At 45.1% G+C, this 18752-nt stretch overlaps 2 protein-coding genes across 9 annotated transcripts in view; one reads left to right on the forward strand and one right to left on the reverse strand.

Annotated features, from left to right (window-relative positions):
- The window catches only part of pphln1 (periphilin 1), a 28287-nt gene extending 19258 nt beyond the window's left edge, over positions 1–9029 (forward strand). For all 8 annotated transcript variants that reach the window (XM_084200113.1, XM_084200118.1, XM_084200114.1 and 5 more), the window contains exon 10: positions 7997–9029. In XM_084200113.1, coding sequence (XP_084056239.1) covers positions 7997–8200 — 204 coding nt within the window. In that variant the 3' untranslated portion in view covers positions 8201–9029. The remainder of the gene's footprint in view (positions 1–7996) is intronic.
- An 81-nt stretch (positions 9030–9110) lies between these two features.
- On the reverse strand, positions 9111–18746 carry LOC311126090 (prickle-like protein 1). The gene is made up of 5 exons (XM_084200111.1): positions 18726–18746; positions 13022–13225; positions 12508–12694; positions 11379–12344; positions 9111–11128 (listed from the first exon to the last, which is right to left on the reverse strand). The coding sequence occupies exons 2-5, from the start codon at positions 13196–13198 to the stop codon at positions 10185–10187; spliced, it is 2274 nt and encodes a 757-aa protein (XP_084056237.1). The 5' UTR covers positions 13199–13225; positions 18726–18746; the 3' UTR covers positions 9111–10184.
- Positions 18747–18752: the final 6 nt, after the last annotated feature.

Here is an 18752-nt window from a genome sequence, read left to right on the forward strand (position 1 = left end):
AGCCTAGCTCAGCCCAGGTTTATGTACCACCACCAGCCTAGCTCAGCCCAGGTTTATATACCACCACCAGCCTAGCTCAGCCCAGGTTTATATACCACCACCAGCAGCCTAGTTCAGCCCAGGTTTATATACCACCACCACCAGCCTAGTTCAGCCTAGGTTTATATACCACCACCACCAGCCTATTTCAGCCCAGGTTTATATACCACCACCACCAGCCTAGTTCAGCCCAGGTTTATATTCCACCACCCAGCTCACCCATGGTTTTCCCTTAGGTCTTAACTGTTCCTTACTCGTTCTATCCCTGCACAGCAGACATGTACGACCCAGGAAAAGGCCTTTTCAATTTGAGAATGAAAACGCAGGCAAGGGGTGGGATAGAAAGCACCCGAGGCGTTTGTGTGTGTGTGTGTGTGTGTGTGTGTGTGTGTGTGTGTGTGTGTGTGTGTTATCCAATGCGCCCAGTGAGCTAATAAAGGCCATCTCTGCTGTTTTACTGAGCTCATTAAACCTGAGATAGCTCTCTACCCCAGGAGGACACTAACACACACAGAGCCCTTCTGTGGAGCTGCACCTCAGAGCATGGCCGTTACAACAGTGCTGACACGGCAGCTTCCTAAACGTTTTATGCCCTCTTCCCTCAGAGAAAAAAGTTTGAGGGGGCCATAGTAAGGATCGTGTTGTTAAACATAGCTCTCCTCTAGGTCTGGCCAGAGAACACATCTGGTCAGCTCTCCTCTAGGTCTGGCCAGAGAACACATCTGGTCAGCTCTCCTCTAGGTCTAGTCAGAGAACACATCTGGTCAGCTCTCCTCCAGGTCTAGTCAGAGAACACATCTGGTCAGCTCTCCTCCAGGTCTAGTCAGAGAACACATCTGGTCAGCTCTCCTCTAGGTCTAGTCAGAGAACACATCTGGTCAGCTCTCCTCCAAGTCTAGCCAGAGAACACATCTGGTCAGCTCTCCTCTAGGTCTGGTCAGAGAACACATCTGGTCAGCTCTCCTCTAGGTCTAGTCAGAGAACACATCTGGTCAGCTCTCCACTAGGTCTAGCCAGAGAACACATCTGGTCAGCTCTCCTCCAAGTCTAGCCAGAGAACACATCTGGTCAGCTCTCCTCTAGGTCTAGTCAGAGAACACATCTGGTCAGCTCTCCTCCAGGTCTAGTCAGAGAACACATCTGGTCAGCTCTCCTCCAGGTCTAGTCAGAGAACACATCTGGTCAGCTCTCCTCTAGGTCTGGTCAGAGAACACATCTGGTCAGCTCTCCTCTAGGTCTAGTCAGAGAACACATCTAGCATTAAATTCATAATAAGATGTAATGTTTATGTTGAAAGCAATACCTTTATGTGTCACATTGAAGTTTGTCTTGATCTCACTGCAAACTGACAGTGAGATAGATGGACAGTGAGATTTCAATAGAAAGCTCCTTTTTGTGTGGTTGAAGCGTAGGCTTGTATTTGACGTGATGTGCTGTCAGAGAACGCAAAAGAGATGTCCCAAACGAGTACTTCAAAACCTATTGTTCAGTCCTCTTTCTATCTGAATAAAGAAGCATTGCTTTAGAGAAACTATTCCTGAGAGCACTGGGCCTCTCCTCAACAGCATCTGTTTTTATCCTCTGAGGTTTCACTTTGCTGCTCTTTTCCAAACCAAGTGATTTGAAGTGTTTGTTTAGGTCCTCAGATCATGCATAGTTACGCGACACGGCATGGAATCCTTTCAAGAAACAACCCCCCTTATTTCACATTAGAAAGGTCTGTGAAGTGAAATGAGGCTCTCCTCTGCAGTAATGGTTAACCGCTCAACAAGTGTCAACCAGATGTCAACCGCACACACACACACACACACACACAAAGATATGTTTATTTCCCCTCCACAATCTGGTCTAGCCATCTCCTCCACTGTACGCTTAGCCTATACTGGCAGCCTCAACCCTCTACGGTTTCCACATACCTCCTGTAGTCCCATATAGCCTACATACCTCCTGTAGTCCCATATAGCCTACATACCTCCTGTAGTCCCATATAGCCTACATACCACCTGTAGTCCCATATAGCCTACATACCTCCTGTAGTCCCATATAGCCTACATACCTCCTGTAGTCCCATATAGCCTACATACCACCTGTAGTCCCATATAGCCTACATACCACCTGTAGTCCCATATAGCCTACATACCTCCTGTAGTCCCATATAGCCTACATACCTCCTGTAGTCCCATATAGCCTACATACCTCCTGTAGTCCCATATAGCCTACATACCTCCTGTAGTCCCATATAGCCTACATACCACCTGTAGTCCCATATAGCCTACATACCACCTGTAGTCCCATATAGCCTACATACCACCTGTAGTCCCATATAGCCTACATACCACCTGTAGTCCCATATAGCCTACATACCTCCTGTAGTCCCATATAGCCTACATACCTCCTGTAGTCCCATATAGCCTACATACCACCTGTAGTCCCATATAGCCTACATACCTCCTGTAGTCCCATATAGCCTACATACCACCTGTAGTCCCATATAGCCTACATACCACCTGTAGTCCCATATAGCCTACATACCTCCTGTAGTCCCATATAGCCTACATACCTCCTGTAGTCCCATATAGCCTACATACCTCCTGTAGTCCCATATAGCCTACATACCACCTGTAGTCCCATATAGCCTACATACCTCCTGTAGTCCCATATAGCCTACATACCTCCTGTAGTCCCATATAGCCTACATACCACCTGTAGTCCCATATAGCCTACATACCACCTGTAGTCCCATATAGCCTACATACCTCCTGTAGTCCCATATAGCCTACATACCTCCTGTAGTCCCATATAGCCTACATACCTCCTGTAGTCCCATATAGCCTACATACCTCCTGTAGTCCCATATAGCCTACATACCACCTGTAGTCCCATATAGCCTACATACCACCTGTAGTCCCATATAGCCTACATACCACCTGTAGTCCCATATAGCCTACATACCACCTGTAGTCCCATATAGCCTACATACCTCCTGTAGTCCCATATAGCCTACATACCTCCTGTAGTCCCATATAGCCTACATACCACCTGTAGTCCCATATAGCCTACATACCTCCTGTAGTCCCATATAGCCTACATACCTCCTGTAGTCCCATATAGCCTACATACCTCCTGTAGTCCCATATAGCCTACATACCACCTGTAGTCCCATATAGCCTACATACCACCTGTAGTCCCATATAGCCTACATACCTCCTGTAGTCCCATATAGCCTACATACCACCTGTAGTCCCATATAGCCTACATACCACCTGTAGTCCCATATAGCCTACATACCACCTGTAGTCCCATATAGCCTACATACCACCTGTAGTCCCATATAGCCTACATACCTCCTGTAGTCCCATATAGCCTACATACCTCCTGTAGTCCCATATAGCCTACATACCTCCTGTAGTCCCATATAGCCTACATACCACCTGTAGTCCCATATAGCCTACATACCACCTGTAGTCCCATATAGCCTACATACCACCTGTAGTCCCATATAGCCTACATACCTCCTGTAGTCCCATATAGCCTACATACCTCCTGTAGTCCCATATAGCCTACATACCTCCTGTAGTCCCATATAGCCTACATACCACCTGTAGTCCCATATAGCCTACATACCACCTGTAGTCCCATATAGCCTACATACCACCTGTAGTCCCATATAGCCTACATACCACCTGTAGTCCCATATAGCCTACATACCACCTGTAGTCCCATATAGCCTACATACCACCTGTAGTCCCATATAGCCTACATACCTCCTGTAGTCCCATATAGCCTACATACCTCCTGTAGTCCCATATAGCCTACATACCTCCTGTAGTCCCATATAGCCTACATACCACCTGTAGTCCCATATAGCCTACATACCTCCTGTAGTCCCATATAGCCTACATACCTCCTGTAGTCCCATATAGCCTACATACCACCTGTAGTCCCATATAGCCTACATACCACCTGTAGTCCCATATAGCCTACATACCACCTGTAGTCCCATATAGCCTACATACCACCTGTAGTCCCATATAGCCTACATACCTCCTGTAGTCCCATATAGCCTACATACCTCCTGTAGTCCCATATAGCCTACATACCACCTGTAGTCCCATATAGCCTACATACCACCTGTAGTCCCATATAGCCTACATACCTCCTGTAGTCCCATATAGCCTACATACCTCCTGTAGTCCCATATAGCCTACATACCTCCTGTAGTCCCATATAGCCTACATACCACCTGTAGTCCCATATAGCCTACATACCACCTGTGTGTGTTTGTAGCTAAGTGAAATTGGACTAAATTCCACCTCCATGGCCTTCTCACATTAGAGGAGGAGGGGGAGGAGGCATATAAATGGCGCTACAAGCTTAGCTCACTGCCATGGAGTGGTAGAAAGGCATGGGTGGCATTCAGTCTGTATAGGGCCTATTCATCATCATCTAGAATGTGGCACCAGACTAGGGGCTGTGTCCCAAATGGTGCCCTATTCCCTTTATAGTGCACTACTTTTGACCAGGGCTCTATGTAGGGAATAGGGTGCCGTTTGGGACACAGGTTATGAGGTAGGCCGTACCCCTCATAACCTGGAAAGCCGGTAGCATGTTTTGATTTAATAGTGACCCTTTAAGCTCCAAAGCCACAACGTGTGGCCTCTCCTCCTCCTCAGCCCCCAGGCTCTAATCAGAGAGGGGCTGTGGACCCTGTCTCCGTGTCCCGGCTGGGTCCCCTCCCTGTCCTTCCGGTGTACGGTATCTCTCTGATCCACAGCCCAGAGATCAGGCCCTGCACTCCCACCAGTCAACGCCTCCATGCTCAAAGCAACAGCCACCCACACCTCCAGTGGTCAAGAGCAACTTCCTCCTTGATTGGGTAACGGGGTCACACAGGAAGTATGTGAAAGTACAGTTTGCTCTATGAAATGCATTCTAAGCATTGTTAGGAGTTGGAACATGGCACTTCCTGCGTTGGACTGATTGGTACCTCCTGTTATTAACAACTTAATTGTGGTCATTTTCAGTATAGCCTACCTATGAATCTAAACCACTCATGGTATAGTAACTAAGGATTTGAGGTTGGAAATACACTCACTACGTTGCCTGACCATCTCTATTACTATAGAACTAACAATACAGCCTTAACACAATGAAGTGCTGATTAACACAGTCATTTATGTACGTGTATGAATGGGTACGGCTCTTGATTAACATACATCTAATATTATAGCCATTAGAGGTTTCATGTGATTTCATTATCATGGCCTCTTGAGATGGAATGTCTGCCTTCCTTACATAGCCTGGCTCTAGTCCACACCCAGCAACATTGTGATTGGCTAGAAATAGCCTGGAAGTGAAAATGCCTAGCAGTACAGTAGCAACTGTTAATGGTGTTAGGTTGGGTTAGGTGGATGACTGAGGCTGTGTCCCAAATTGCCGCATGGGCCCTTGTCTAAAGTAGTGCACTATATAGGGAATAGGGTGCCATTTGGGATGCATCCTGACTGTGACCCAGTTTAGATGTCGTCGTCCCCCTCCCCAACCTTCACATTCCTGCCCAGCCAAACTCAGCTGTGGCTCGTCTTCAACTCCAACACACACAGGGCTCCCGAGTGGCGCAGCGGTCTAAGGCACTGCGTCTCAGTGCTAGAGGTCGTCTCTACAGACCCCCTGGTTCGATTCCAGGCTGTATCACAATCCGCCCGTGATTGGAAGTCGCGTAGGGCGGCGCACAATTGGCCCAGAGTCGTCCGGGTTTGGCCGGTGTAGGCCGTCATTGTAAATAAGAATGTGTTCTTAACAGACTTGCCTAGTTAAATAAAGGTTAAATAAAACGTTGTTTTTTTTAAACACACACACGTGCGCACACACTCACTCCCCCAGGCCTGTTAGCTTCCTGTATCTGCCTGGCTTACTGATCCCTAGAATCCAGATAATTAATAATCTAATCTAAATTAGACTAAATCTATATTTGACCTAAACTCAACCATGTCTCCTGATGATGACTTTCTGCTAGGTCTAATGAGTGAATGAATTACATTTTATTTTTGTGTCAAATATGACACATAAACAGACATTACAATAATTCACTGTGATAATTCTGTGAATTCTTCTTCCGGTGTTCTCTGCAGTGTGCATCGCATAAAGAGTGACTAAAATAATTTACCAATAAAATAAAAATCAATACATAATACATAATAAATAAGGTTATCCAAACAATAATTATATCCCAAGAACAGTTAAAAAATATACAGTACCAGTCAAAAGTTTGGACACACCTACTCATTTCAAGGGTTTTTCTTTATTTTTACTATTTTCTACATTGTAGAATAATAGTGAAGACATCATCAAAACTATGAAATATCAGATATGGAATCATGTAGTAACCAACAAATCAAAATATATTTGAGATTCTTCAAAGTAGCCATCCTTTGCCTTGACGACAGCTTTACACACTCTTGGCATTCTCTCAACCAGCTTCATGAGGTAGTCACCTGGAAGTAAAAATGAAGAAAAACCCTTGAATGAGTAGGTGTGTCCAAACTTTTGACTGGTTTTGTATATGCATATATACGGATAAATAAATCCAGATAAATTCAACCGAAGGCATTTGAAGCCAGTCTGGCACAAAGACAAGATTAGTAATCGTTCAACTCACTGTTCACACAGGACGAGAGAGAGAGAGAGAGAGAGATGGAGAGAGACAGAAAAAAGAGAGAGTAGGGGAGAAAGAGAATAGGTCTGTGTTAGTTTCCTAAAGGCCTGACAGTGACTCACCTCTTATAGCTGCAGACTGTCAGAGACTGAGGCCCTGGGAAAAAGGACTGTAGCTGGAAGCTAACACTACTCAGGACGGCACGGCCCTTTGCTGTCTGAGACATCTCTAAGTATGCAGTGGAGAGAGATTCTAAGGGCTGTCCGGGTGTGGTAACAAAGGAATAGTGAGTGGACCATGTTGGAATGTCCATAATGATCCTGACTGCATGTATTCTCTGCTCTCATGTTGGTCTGTAGTAGGTCACAATTATAAACAGGCCACTTTTCCACTTTTCTCTCTCCCTCTGCATGTTTATGATGAGAACCTTTTCCAGGTGTCACCCTGGGGCAATGGGGTGGACTGTTTTTCATCTTAATGACAGTTCAACAGTGTCTTATCTTGGTGTTTTCCCTCCGTTATTTAAATATTTCCTTGTCAGTGCATGTTTCAGTTTGTGAGTTATCGTGATGGGAAAGATTACAGATTTAATGCCTTCTTTTATTTAGCTCTTGTAATCCAAATTTGTCATGACAGTTTCCTCTAATGTTGATGTTGGATTGAATTCATTTTAGATAAGCTAAACCAATCCTCTGATCAAATCATTAGACTGTGCACTAGGTTTGACCTTGTATGACATCAGCAGTATATTTGCTGATTGGTCTGTGTGAGCCGTTGAAGACGAGGTGTGGATCAGCAGTTTTAACACCTCTCCTCTCATTGTTCCCCTCACACCTGTTACAAGCCCTAGAGCTTCAACTCCTCTACTGTGTTTTTATTGGCCCCAGGGCCAGGCTAGCCAATAAGAAGGCTTGTGTGCTGACAGGGGACCTGGGTCTATGTGTTGACACAATGAACAGTGTGTTAACTCCACGGTGTTCTCTTCTCCCTTTATTGTACGAGCACATAGACGAGAGCTAGCTCTGGGCTCATCAGGAAATCGTTTCTAAAACCAGCCCCTCATATTCCAAGGACTTGGAAGTACTGATGTTCCTCATCTCTAAAGAGCTAGTACTGTTCGTTTGTTCTATTTCTGTAGTCAACGAAAAATATGTTCTTCTTGTTGATCATGTTGTGTTGTGATTGTTGTATTATATTGCACTGACTGAAATTCCTTCTGGATAAGAGCGTCTGCTAAATGACCAAAATATGATGTGTTATTGGCTCCTGTTTCTGATGTTCTATTGTTGTGTTGTTTTCCAGGTGTACCGACAGGACTGTGAGACGTTTGGCATGGTAGTGAAGATGCTGGTTTCTAAGGACGCCAGTCTGGAGAAGCAGCTGCAGACTCCACTCCGAGAGAACCTGGGAGAGATCAGGGAGCGTTGCCTTGATGACCTCAAGCACTTCATCTCCGATCTGGATGAGGTGATTGAGGTCGTACGGCAACCGGAACCCTCCATCTGAGACAAGACAGCCAATCACGTCCCATCTTACTGTAAGGGAGCCAATCAGGTCCTGTCTTATTGTTGGGCCTCCAGTTTGGGCATACAGTGAGGGCAGGACTCCCAGGAGTCTGCCATGTGTTAAGACTATGGATATCTTGAGCAGTATTGGCCCCATGTTTTTCCATCTTTCTGGGTTTCAGGCCAGAGATGCACCACATCCAGGGGACCCATATGTACTGATAATGTCCAGCAATCGTCAAAAACAGTGTTCAAAGTCATGTTCAGCTACTTACTCACCACCCGATGAGGGTATTGGTTCTACAATGTCCTTAACTAGTAGAATTGGTATGTCAATTTAGGCTAATAGTTCATCTAGGAATTCCAGATTTTAAAACTGTTAACCAGCGTAATCATAGGAACGGTCATCAGTGTTTTTACTGAACTGGTAATCTAATGGTGAAGAGTGCCGTGTTAGAGGTCATTATCCACTGGTACCACAAACAATCCTCAGCAAGGAAGGTCCAGTTAAGAAGCGATGTCTTGTTTTATGAACTCTTCCTGCTCTCCTCTTTTCTTTAGTATTTGAAATGTTAATCGACTGGATGTTCTACTCCAACCAGAATGATACTGGCCTGTTATGTGTGATTTAGATGTTGTGTTTCTTGACAGAATGTTGTATTCACCACCAGTGCTATTTTTCTCAACAACAAAACAGAAACACTTTCTAAATGTCCCAGGTTCAATTCAACTTTCTATATGTGGAACTGACATGTCTTTGATGATTTGTGAGAAAATGATTTTTGAGTATAACAATAATAATAATAAAGATGATTTTTTTTTAATGTCAATGGAGTTTTAGACTATCTGGTATCTACCATTCACATATCAGGTTTGGTGCCTTTGTGGGTCAGTGTTTGGTTGAGGTGCAATGCTTGAACACCATCCAAGTTATTTGCATTGCCCAATATGAATATTTACTTTGTCAAAAAACACTATAAAATCAATTATTCTACTACATATGAAAAACTGGAAAAGAATTCTGAAACGTTTCGTAAGAATATTTATTAAAAGCTTCTTTACATTACATAACATTTTAAGTATTCATGGTATAATGACCTGCACTGATTAAAGGGCATGTATGGAGAAGACCTCTGTAATGTAAATTACTCTGTCTCCCATCAGGTTGGTTTTACATTGTATTTTACACTGAGGGACAAGCGCGTTAGAGAATAGCGTAAACATTGGAATACAGGAAAGACACAGGGTATCACTTTACATTGATGTTGAGAGGTTTAAGAGCAACTTCGTGTAAAATGTTACCAGAAACGGTTAATTGTTACCAGAAACATCAGAAACCAGATATTATGGCACTTTGATTTGAGTAAGCAGATGGTCTGTATCCCGGCAACATTTTTTATTTTATTTTTATAAAGCCTTGATTGATTGACAAGTGATGCGTGCAAAATAGGTCTGCTTGTTACTACAATAACAGCTTGTCCCGCCTCCCTACGCCAGCTCTGTTTACATCAAAACCAGAAAAATCTTAGTTAAAACCCAGGGATATAAAAATACCAGTATTAACATTTTAACTTAACAATATATACATTCATATTTTGTACTATTAAATAATTATTTTGGTTAGTCTCTAGAAGTCTACTTTACTAACTATTCCTCTCCTTGTCAACAATAACAGTAGTGCATTAATTGCCGTTTAATACACACAATGGTATTGCTGGAATACTTTCAATGGTTCATCATACAATGTTGTAAAAAAAAAAAAAAAGTGTTTTTTGGCAAATTTTATAAAAAGAAAAGGAGAAAATGTCTTCTGGTTTGAGTGTTAGACATGACCCATAATAAGATGTCATTATGCCCAATACAATGGACAATGTTTTGTTCGCGTCCAATATTATGTTCAGCAAGTCAAACTACAAAGAACAGCTGATGTCCCCACCTGTCCACAAATTATTAGTCCTGGAAGTAAAACAGAATTTACATCTAGATTATGAAATGATACAGTTCTTGCCTCTGTGACCCTTCTTTCTGGATTTAGTCCGTGAGTCGTTAGGCGACATGGCCGTAACGCGTGTTGGGAAGTCATCAGTGTAGTATTGATACCTGCTAGGAACCCTGGGCTGGGGAATGAGCTGCCCCAGGAAGTAACCTTCCTCCTCAGAGTCTGAGGAAGAGGAGGAGCAGGTGGAGCACCAGTCTTCCTCGTCAGCGTACAGGCCGCCTAGGAAGCGGTCGCGATCCCGGTCTCCCCGAGCCTGGAGGGAGTAGTCCGAGGTGGTGTGGGGGTAGGGGGGCGGCCTGTGAGCACCAGGGCCAGGTTGGTTGAAGAGGGCCGCGTGATGTTCCTGAAGGGAACTCAGACCATGTCCCTGGCTCTCGTAGGGCCTCTGCACCCGTTCCTTAGGCAGGAGGTTAAGAGCGTTGTCCGAGCGTGCTTTGCGGTTGCGGTGGTGGCCGTGGTGCCGGCGTGGCCTGTCGGGGTCCTCGTGGTGAGGGTGGTACACCCTCCGACGCGTCCTCTCACTCTGAGGAGGCTGACGCACCGCCAGGTTCTGGTAAGACCCGTTATCCACCGTATCCTCAGAGAACTTGACCATCTGCTGGCCTGGTGGCCGTGTGGACTGGGACCTGCTCCTCCTCAACACTGGCAGCTGAAGGTGAGGAGGTGGCATCTCCTGTTTAGGAGGGAGGGGCGGGAGGGGGAGAGACACTGGCCCCTGTACCCTCTGCGCCCCCCTCTGCACCTCCTCTACCTCCTTCTGGTCTGCTGCCCCCTCCTGGTGATCCAGAGAGTTGGCGCTGCGATGGAGCATGGAGGAGTTGAGGGTGCCCATGTTGCTCATCTTATCACAGTCTTCTGGCTCTGGGTCCAGCAGGTTGTGGAGGGAGTAGAGGATCTGACGCTCCTTACTGTCTCCGTCCACTGACGCACCTGGGAGGACAGGAGAATATAAACGTATGTTACTCAAGAAAGAAGCAGGAAAACAAGAGTTCTTTACTGTAGCTAATTACTGTAGCTAATGTGCTTCATGGCTTTGTATACTATCCTTTCCTGTTCCATTTAAATCTCCATCATCACACTGGAATTAAGAACTGATCGCCGACTACCTTTACCAGACTACTTTCACCAGAAGTTCACCAAACACTGTTTTACAGCAAGCGCCTGTGATATGAACTCTTACCAGTGATGTTAGAGAGGGCTAGAGAGTCCATGGAGTCCCCGACACTCTGCTCAGTCTTCCTCAGCTCGTCTGTGATACACTCCAGAGAGTCTTCACACCACTGCCTGGGGTCCAGCATCCATAACCCTGCTCCCCCAGCGCTAACCCTCTGGTCAATAAGCCCCTGGTCCAGCTCCAGATCATGGATCTTTCTGGCGCTAGCAGGTCCAGGGTGGCTTCCGTAAGCCGAATCCCCAAGCCCGTCCTGGGACTGTGCCCAGTACGTCTCAGGCAGGTGCTTCTTACTGACAAGTCCATCCTGGGACTGGGCCCAGTACGTCTCAGGCAGGTGACTGTGGCTCTGGTTCGTGGGACTGGTGGTGGTGGAGGTGGAGGCCGGTTTAGTCTCAGGCTTCAGCCAGGGTTCGGCTGACCTACTGGTGCTGGGTTCCTCTGGAGGCTGTGTCTGGAACACCCCGGCGCGGTCCCCGAACTTGAGCAGGAGCTGTGTCATGTAGTCCTCGTGTTCGGCCCACTCCTCTGGATCCTCCGGAGCCTCCTGCTCCTCTCGGTCCCTCCAGGTGCGCTCCTCAGTGAAGCCCATGTGGGACAGCTTTTGCCCCACAATGTCCATATCCCTGTCCTCTCTATATCTGTCTCCATATAGACTAGGAGTCTTATTATAGTCAGCCACTGCAACGGGGTTGAAGAGCTGGGAGTGCCTCCACTGTTCAGCCACCGGGTGGCTGCTCTTGCCCATGTGGCTCTGGCGGGATTCACGAGAGTGGGCAGACTGGAAGACGGAGTCGGAGGAGTCTGAGGCGTAGACATCCTCTCCCAGGCTGCAGGCCTTGGAGCAGTAGATGCGGCCCTGCTTGGGCAGGAAGGGACAGCCCAGCAGGGAGCTCTTACACTGGGCACAGCAGAAACACGTGTCTGTAGCGTGCCAGTGGACACCCTCGTAGGTCATTTGGGCGTGGTCCACTCCTGGGGGAGGCAAGAAGGGAGGGGGAGGGAAGAGAGGGAGAGAGTGTAGAGCAACATCTTTAAAAGGCTTCAGCAACAGGCTGCACATTATGTCAAGAACTGTTGATTTATTCAAGTAATCAGGCATAGATTGACCACTTATGAACCAGAGATATTGACTCACCTATATTCTCCCCGCAGGCTTCACAGTACTCCGCGTACAGAGACTCGAAGCAGCCGCAGCAGTAGGGGCGGCCATCTTTCATGATGTACCGCTGACCGCCCAGCACCGTCTCACACTCGGAACAGGCAAAGTGCTTCATGTGCCAGTGACGTCCCTCCGCCTCTGTGCACTCATCAGAAAAGATGATCTGAGAGGAGGGATAAACAGACATGTTTAAATACTGTCTGCTACTTACAGAATAATTAGGAAACGGAACACAAGATTAATTCAACTTCAGTTACTTATCATGCAATAAGCTTATTGGTCACATCACTTCGGTAGGCTTCTGTCTATCTCCAGTGTTTAATGAGCAGACTGACTAAAGCCTAACTACTGTATGTTGAAAAGAAGTCTGGCATTGTTTCAAGCCAAATGTTTCAATGTTTCATGTCTGCAATGAGTTAACCTCATCGCAGGCTGAGCAGAATGCTCAGGTAATTAGCTTATTGATCACACACACACACAGTGATCTCACCTCATCGCAGGCTGAGCATCGTGGTTTCAGCAGCTCGGCGTGGTGCCGTCCACAGTGGATCTTTCCATCCTGGTGGAAGTAGATCAGGTCTACCAGCAGCTCCTGACACGTGGCGCACGCAAAGCATGCTGGGTGCCAGCACGGCCCCGGACCCGCCCGCGACGCAAAGATGGCCATCTCTCCTCCGCTGATGCCTTCGCCACACTGGGGATTAAATTAAATCGCAAAATGTTAATGTGGAGACCAATGAGGTATCGTTGAAGAAGCAGGGTATACATAGCCTGTTCCCAGATCTGTTTGTGCCAGTCATGTGAAAATGATCCTAAGAGTTGGCAAGACAGCACAAACTGATCTGGGACCATGTGACATGCAAAAGATATCAACAAGCGTGTTGGTTAGAGTAAACAGTGTATTTGTTGCTTAATTAAGTTGCCAGCAAAACAGAACGGATCACTGAGTCATATCAAGCGATGTTTCAGTCCACACAAAACACCAATGAATTAGTAAATGGTTATGGGGTGTTTCAGTCCACAAAAAACACCAATGAATGAGTAAATGGTTATGGGGTGTTTCAGTCCACACAAAACACCAATGAATTAGTAAATGGTTATGGGGTGTTTCAGTCCACACAAAACACCAATGAATGAGTAAATGGTTATGGGATGTTTCAGTCCACACAAAACACCAATGAATGAGTAAATGGTTATGGGGTGTTTCAGTCCACACAAAACACCAATGAATGAGTAAATGGTTATGGGGTGTTTCAGTCCACACAAAACACCAATGAATGAGTAAATAGTTATGGGGTGTTTCAGTCCACACAAAACACCAATGAATGAGTAAATGGTCATGGTGTGTTTCAGTCCACACAAAACACCAATGAATTAGTAAATGGTCATGGTGTTTGTGTCCTTGTGTGTGTGTCTGTGTTGTTTTGTTCTGTATATGTTTCAGTAAAACCAAACACTCTACTATAGCCTCATCGCTCCAGATCGTATGACTCCAGAAAGCTCAGCAGAGCGTGTCTGAACATACAGTCATCAGTCTTTATATAACCACTACCAGACCTAGGTTCAAATACTATTAGAAATCTTCCAAATACTTTCATCGTTTGCTTTAACCTGCCTGGAGTGCCAGATGGGCAGCGGTCCCATTGCGCTAGGCAAGCTCAATCAAGCCAGGCTAAAGTATTTGAAATAATTTCAAATACTATTTGAACCCAGGTCTGAGCACTAGGGCTCTGGGACACCACTCACAGCTGTTGTCCGTTATTACCAAGCCGCCATCGGCCTTGGAAACCGGGGTGTCGCGTGTCCCCTGAAGGTAAGGCATTCGAAAACCACAGCTATAGACAAAAACATGCCGCTTTGTGGTGAGTCTCTCTCTCTCTCTCTCTCTCTCTCTCATCTCTCCTCTCTCTCTCTCTCTCATCTCTCTCTCTCTCTCTCTCTCTCTCTTCTCTCTCTTCTCTCTCTCTCTCTCTCTCTCTCTCTCTCTCTCCTCTCTCTCTCTCTCTCTCTCTCTCTCTCTCTCTCCTCTCATCTCTCTCTCTCTCTCTCTCTGTGTGTGTACGGGGGGGTGACAGCCCACATCTGCTGTCCAGAGGGATTACCGTCTCCCTCCCTGTTCTTCCTTTGGGGTATTATGTCATTTACAACATGCCAGTACTCAGCCATTCAAAACCAGGCCATGCCTTTACAACATGCCAGTACTCCGGCACTCAAACCAGCCATGCCTTTACAACATGCCAGTACTCCGGCACTCAAACCAGCCATGCCTTTACAACATGCCAGTACTCAGTCACTCAAACCAGCCATGCCTTTACAACATGCCAGTACTCCGGCACTCAAACCAGCCATGCCTTTACAACATGCCAGTACTCCGGCACTCAAACCAGCCATGCTTTGAATTGTTCTGCCTCACACAGGATGTGGTCACTAGTCTAATAGATGTGATCACTATTCTAACAGGATGTGGTCTCTAGTCTCATAGGATGTGGTCACTAGTCTAATAGGATGTGATCACTATTCTAACAGGATGTGGTCTCTAGTCTCATAGGATGTGGTCACTAGTCTAATAGGATGTGATCACTATTCTAACAGGATGTGGTCTCTAGTCTCATAGGATGTGGTCACTAGTCTAATAGGATGTGATCACTATTCTAACAGGATGTGGTCTCTAGTCTCATAGGATGTGGTCACTAGTCTAATAGGATGTGATCACTAGTCTAATAGGATGTGGTCTCTAGTCTAATAGGATGTGGTCACTAGTCTAATATGATGTGGTCACTAGTCTAATAGGAAGTGATCACTTAGTCTAATAGGATGTGGTCTCTAGTCTAATAGGATGTGATCACTATTCTTAGGAAGTGATCACTAGTCTAATAGGATGTGATCACTAGTCTAATAGGATGTGATCACTAGTCTAATAGGATGTGGTCACTAGTAATATGATGTGATCACTAGTCTAATAGGATGTGATCACTAGTCTAATAGGATGTGGTCACTAGTAATATGATGTGATCACTAGTCTAATAGGATGTGATCACTAGTCTGTAATAGGATGTGATCACTAGTCTAATAGGATGTGATCACTAGTCTAATAGGATGTGATCACTAGTCTAATAGGATGTGGTCACTAGTAATATGATGTGATCACTAGTCTAATAGGATGTGATCACTAGTCTAATAGGATGTGATCACTAGTCTAATAGGATGTGATCACTAGTCTAATAGGATGTGATCACTAGTCTAATAGGATGTGATCACTAGTCTAATAGGATGTGATCACTAGTCTAATAGGATGTGATCACTAGTCTAATAGGATGTGGTCACTAGTCTAATAGGATGTGGTCTCTAGTCTAATAGGATGTGATCACTAGTCTAATAGGATGTGATCACTAGTCTAATAGGATGTGATCACTAGTCTAATAGGATGTGGTCTCTAGTCTAATAGGATGTGATCACTAGTCTAATAGGATGTGATCACTAGTCTAATAGGATGTGATCACTAGTCTAATAGGATGTGGTCTCTAGTCTAATAGGATGTGGTCTCTAGTCTAATAGGATGTGATCACTAGTCTAATAGGATGTGGTCACTAGTCTAATAGGATGTGATCACTAGTCTAATAGGATGTGATCACTAGTCTAATAGGATGTGATCACTAGTCTAATAGGATGTGGTCACTAGTCTAATAGGATGTGGTCACTAGTAATATGATGTGATCACTAGTCTAATAGGATGTGATCACTAGTCTAATAGGATGTGATCACTAGTCTAATAGGATGTGGTCACTAGTCTAATAGGATGTGATCACTAGTCTCATAGGATGTGGTCTCTAGTCTAATAGGATGTGATCACTAGTCTAATAGGATGTGGTCACTATTCTCATAGGATGTGATCACTAGTCTAATAGGATGTGATCACTAGTCTAATAGGATGTGGTCTCTAGTCTAATAGGATGTGATCACTAGTCTAATAGGATGTGGTCACTAGTCTAATAGGATGTGATCACTAGTCTAATAGGATGTGGTCACTAGTCTAATAGGATGTGGTCTCTAGTCTAATAGGATGTGATCACTAGTCTAATAGGATGTGGTCACTAGTCTAATAGGATGTGATCACTAGTCTAATAGGATGTGATCACTAGTCTAATAGGATGTGGTCACTAGTCTAATAGGATGTGGTCACTAGTAATATGATGTGATCACTAGTCTAATAGGATGTGATCACTAGTCTAATAGGATGTGATCACTAGTCTAATAGGATGTGGTCACTAGTCTAATAGGATGTGATCACTAGTCTCATAGGATGTGGTCTCTAGTCTAATAGGATGTGATCACTAGTCTAATAGGATGTGATCACTAGTCTCATAGGATGTGGTCTCTAGTCTAATAGGATGTGATCACTAGTCTAATAGGATGTGGTCACTAGTCTAATAGGATGTGGTCACTAGTCTAACAGGATGTGGTCACTAGTCTAATAGGATGTGATCACTAGTCTAATAGGATGTGGTCACTAGTCTAATAGGATGTGGTCTCTAGTCTAATAGGATGTGATCACTAGTCTAATAGGATGTGATCACTAGTCTAATAGGAAGTGATCACTAGTCTAACAGGATGTGGTCACTAGTCTAACAGGATGTGATCACTAGTCTAACAGGATGTGGTCTCTAGTCTCATAGGATGTGATCACTAGTCTAATAGGATGTGGTCACTAGTCTAATAGGATGTGATCACTATTCTAACAGGATGTGGTCTCTAGTCTAACAGGATGTGGTCTCTAGTCTAATAGGATGTGGTCACTAGTCTAACAGGATGTGGTCACTAGTCTAATAGGATGTGATCACTAGTCTAATAGGATGTGGTCTCTAGTCTAATAGGATGTGATCACTAGTCTAACAGGATGTGATCACTAGTCTAACAGGATGTGGTCACTAGTCTAATAGGATGTGGTCACTAGTCTAATAGGATGTGGTCTCTAGTCTAACAGGATGTGGTCACTAGTCTAACAGGATGTGGTCACTAGTCTAATAGGAAGTGATCACTAGTCTAATAGGATGTGATCACTAGTCTCATAGGATGTGGTCTCTAGTCTAAATAGGATGTGGTCACTAGTCTAATAGGATGTGATCACTAGTCTAACAGGATGTGGTCTCTAGTCTAATAGGATGTGGTCACTAGTCTCATAGGATGTGATCACTAGTCTAACAGGATGTGGTCTCTAGTCTAATAGGAAGTGATCACTAGTCTAATAGGATGTGGTCACTAGTCTAACAGGATGTGGTCTCTAGTCTAATAGGATGTGATCACTAGAGAGACAGAGAGACAGACAGAGACAGAGACAGAGAGAGAGAGAGAGAGAGAGAGACACAGAGAGACAGAGAGACAGAGAGACAGAGAGAGAGAGAGACAGAGAGAGAGAGAGAGAGAGAGAGAGAGAAGAGAGAGAGAGAGAGAGAGAGAGAGAGAGAGACAGAGAGACAGAGAGACAGAGAGAGAGATACTATTGTACAGCCTGTAGAGCACTGGGTTAATGGGTGCCTACTGACCAGTGTACAGTTGATCCGAACGCAACACGCTGTTTAGATTTATTTTTGACGGCAGGAAATTGGGCACATTCTTTTTGCTGGAATGACTTCCACGCTCGGGTTGAGCACGAGCTCCTAATGTCCACACTTCCTCTCTCTGCTCCCTCTGAGTGGGTTAGTTGTTAATGAGACAGACTCTGCCCTTGATTAAATCGTCACATTAGCACTGGAGCTTTAGGTTACGTCCCAACTGGCACCCTAGTTCCCTACATTGTGCACTACTTCCCCATGGGCCCTGGTCAAAAGTAGTACACTATGTAGTGAATAGGATGCCATTTGGGACACGCATTTTAGACTAGAACAGAATAGAACAGAGCGAGGCCAAAGGGGGTCAGTAAGTCTTTTAAAATACAGCCACGGTACTGCCCTGTGTCGTTAGCTTGTTCTCTTGTTCTGCTCTGCCTAGCAGGAGTAGCTGCGCTTCAGGAGGAAGTAGCAGCTCTTTATAGGATTGACATGTAATGAGGAAGGGAGAGACATATTTACTGGCTTTAACGTCATTTTCTTCCTCGCCTCGAAATGTCTTATAAGATGGCAATCCAGTTTGTACTCGGATTGTGGGTGGGTGCGCGCGTGGGTGCATGTATGTGTGTGTGTGTGTGTGTGTGAACGTACATGTTCACAGAGGGTGTGTTGCAGGGC

The sequence above is a fragment of the Coregonus lavaretus genome (genome assembly GCF_964263955.1).
Source record: "Coregonus lavaretus genome assembly, contig: HAP1_SCAFFOLD_4206, whole genome shotgun sequence".
NCBI lineage: Eukaryota > Metazoa > Chordata > Actinopteri > Salmoniformes > Salmonidae > Coregonus > Coregonus lavaretus.

Coding starts and splice junctions, on each gene's coding strand:
- LOC311126090 (XM_084200111.1), bottom strand. CDS start 13,198: ATGGCCATCTTTGCGTCGCGGGCGGGTCCGGGGCCGTGCTGGCACCCA. Junction 12,695..13,021: donor GATGCTCAGCCTGCGATGAG/GTGAGATCACTG, acceptor CCCTCCTCTCAG/ATCATCTTTTCTGATGAGTG. Junction 12,345..12,507: donor AGCCTGCGGGGAGAATATAG/GTGAGTCAATAT, acceptor TGCCTCCCCCAG/GAGTGGACCACGCCCAAATG.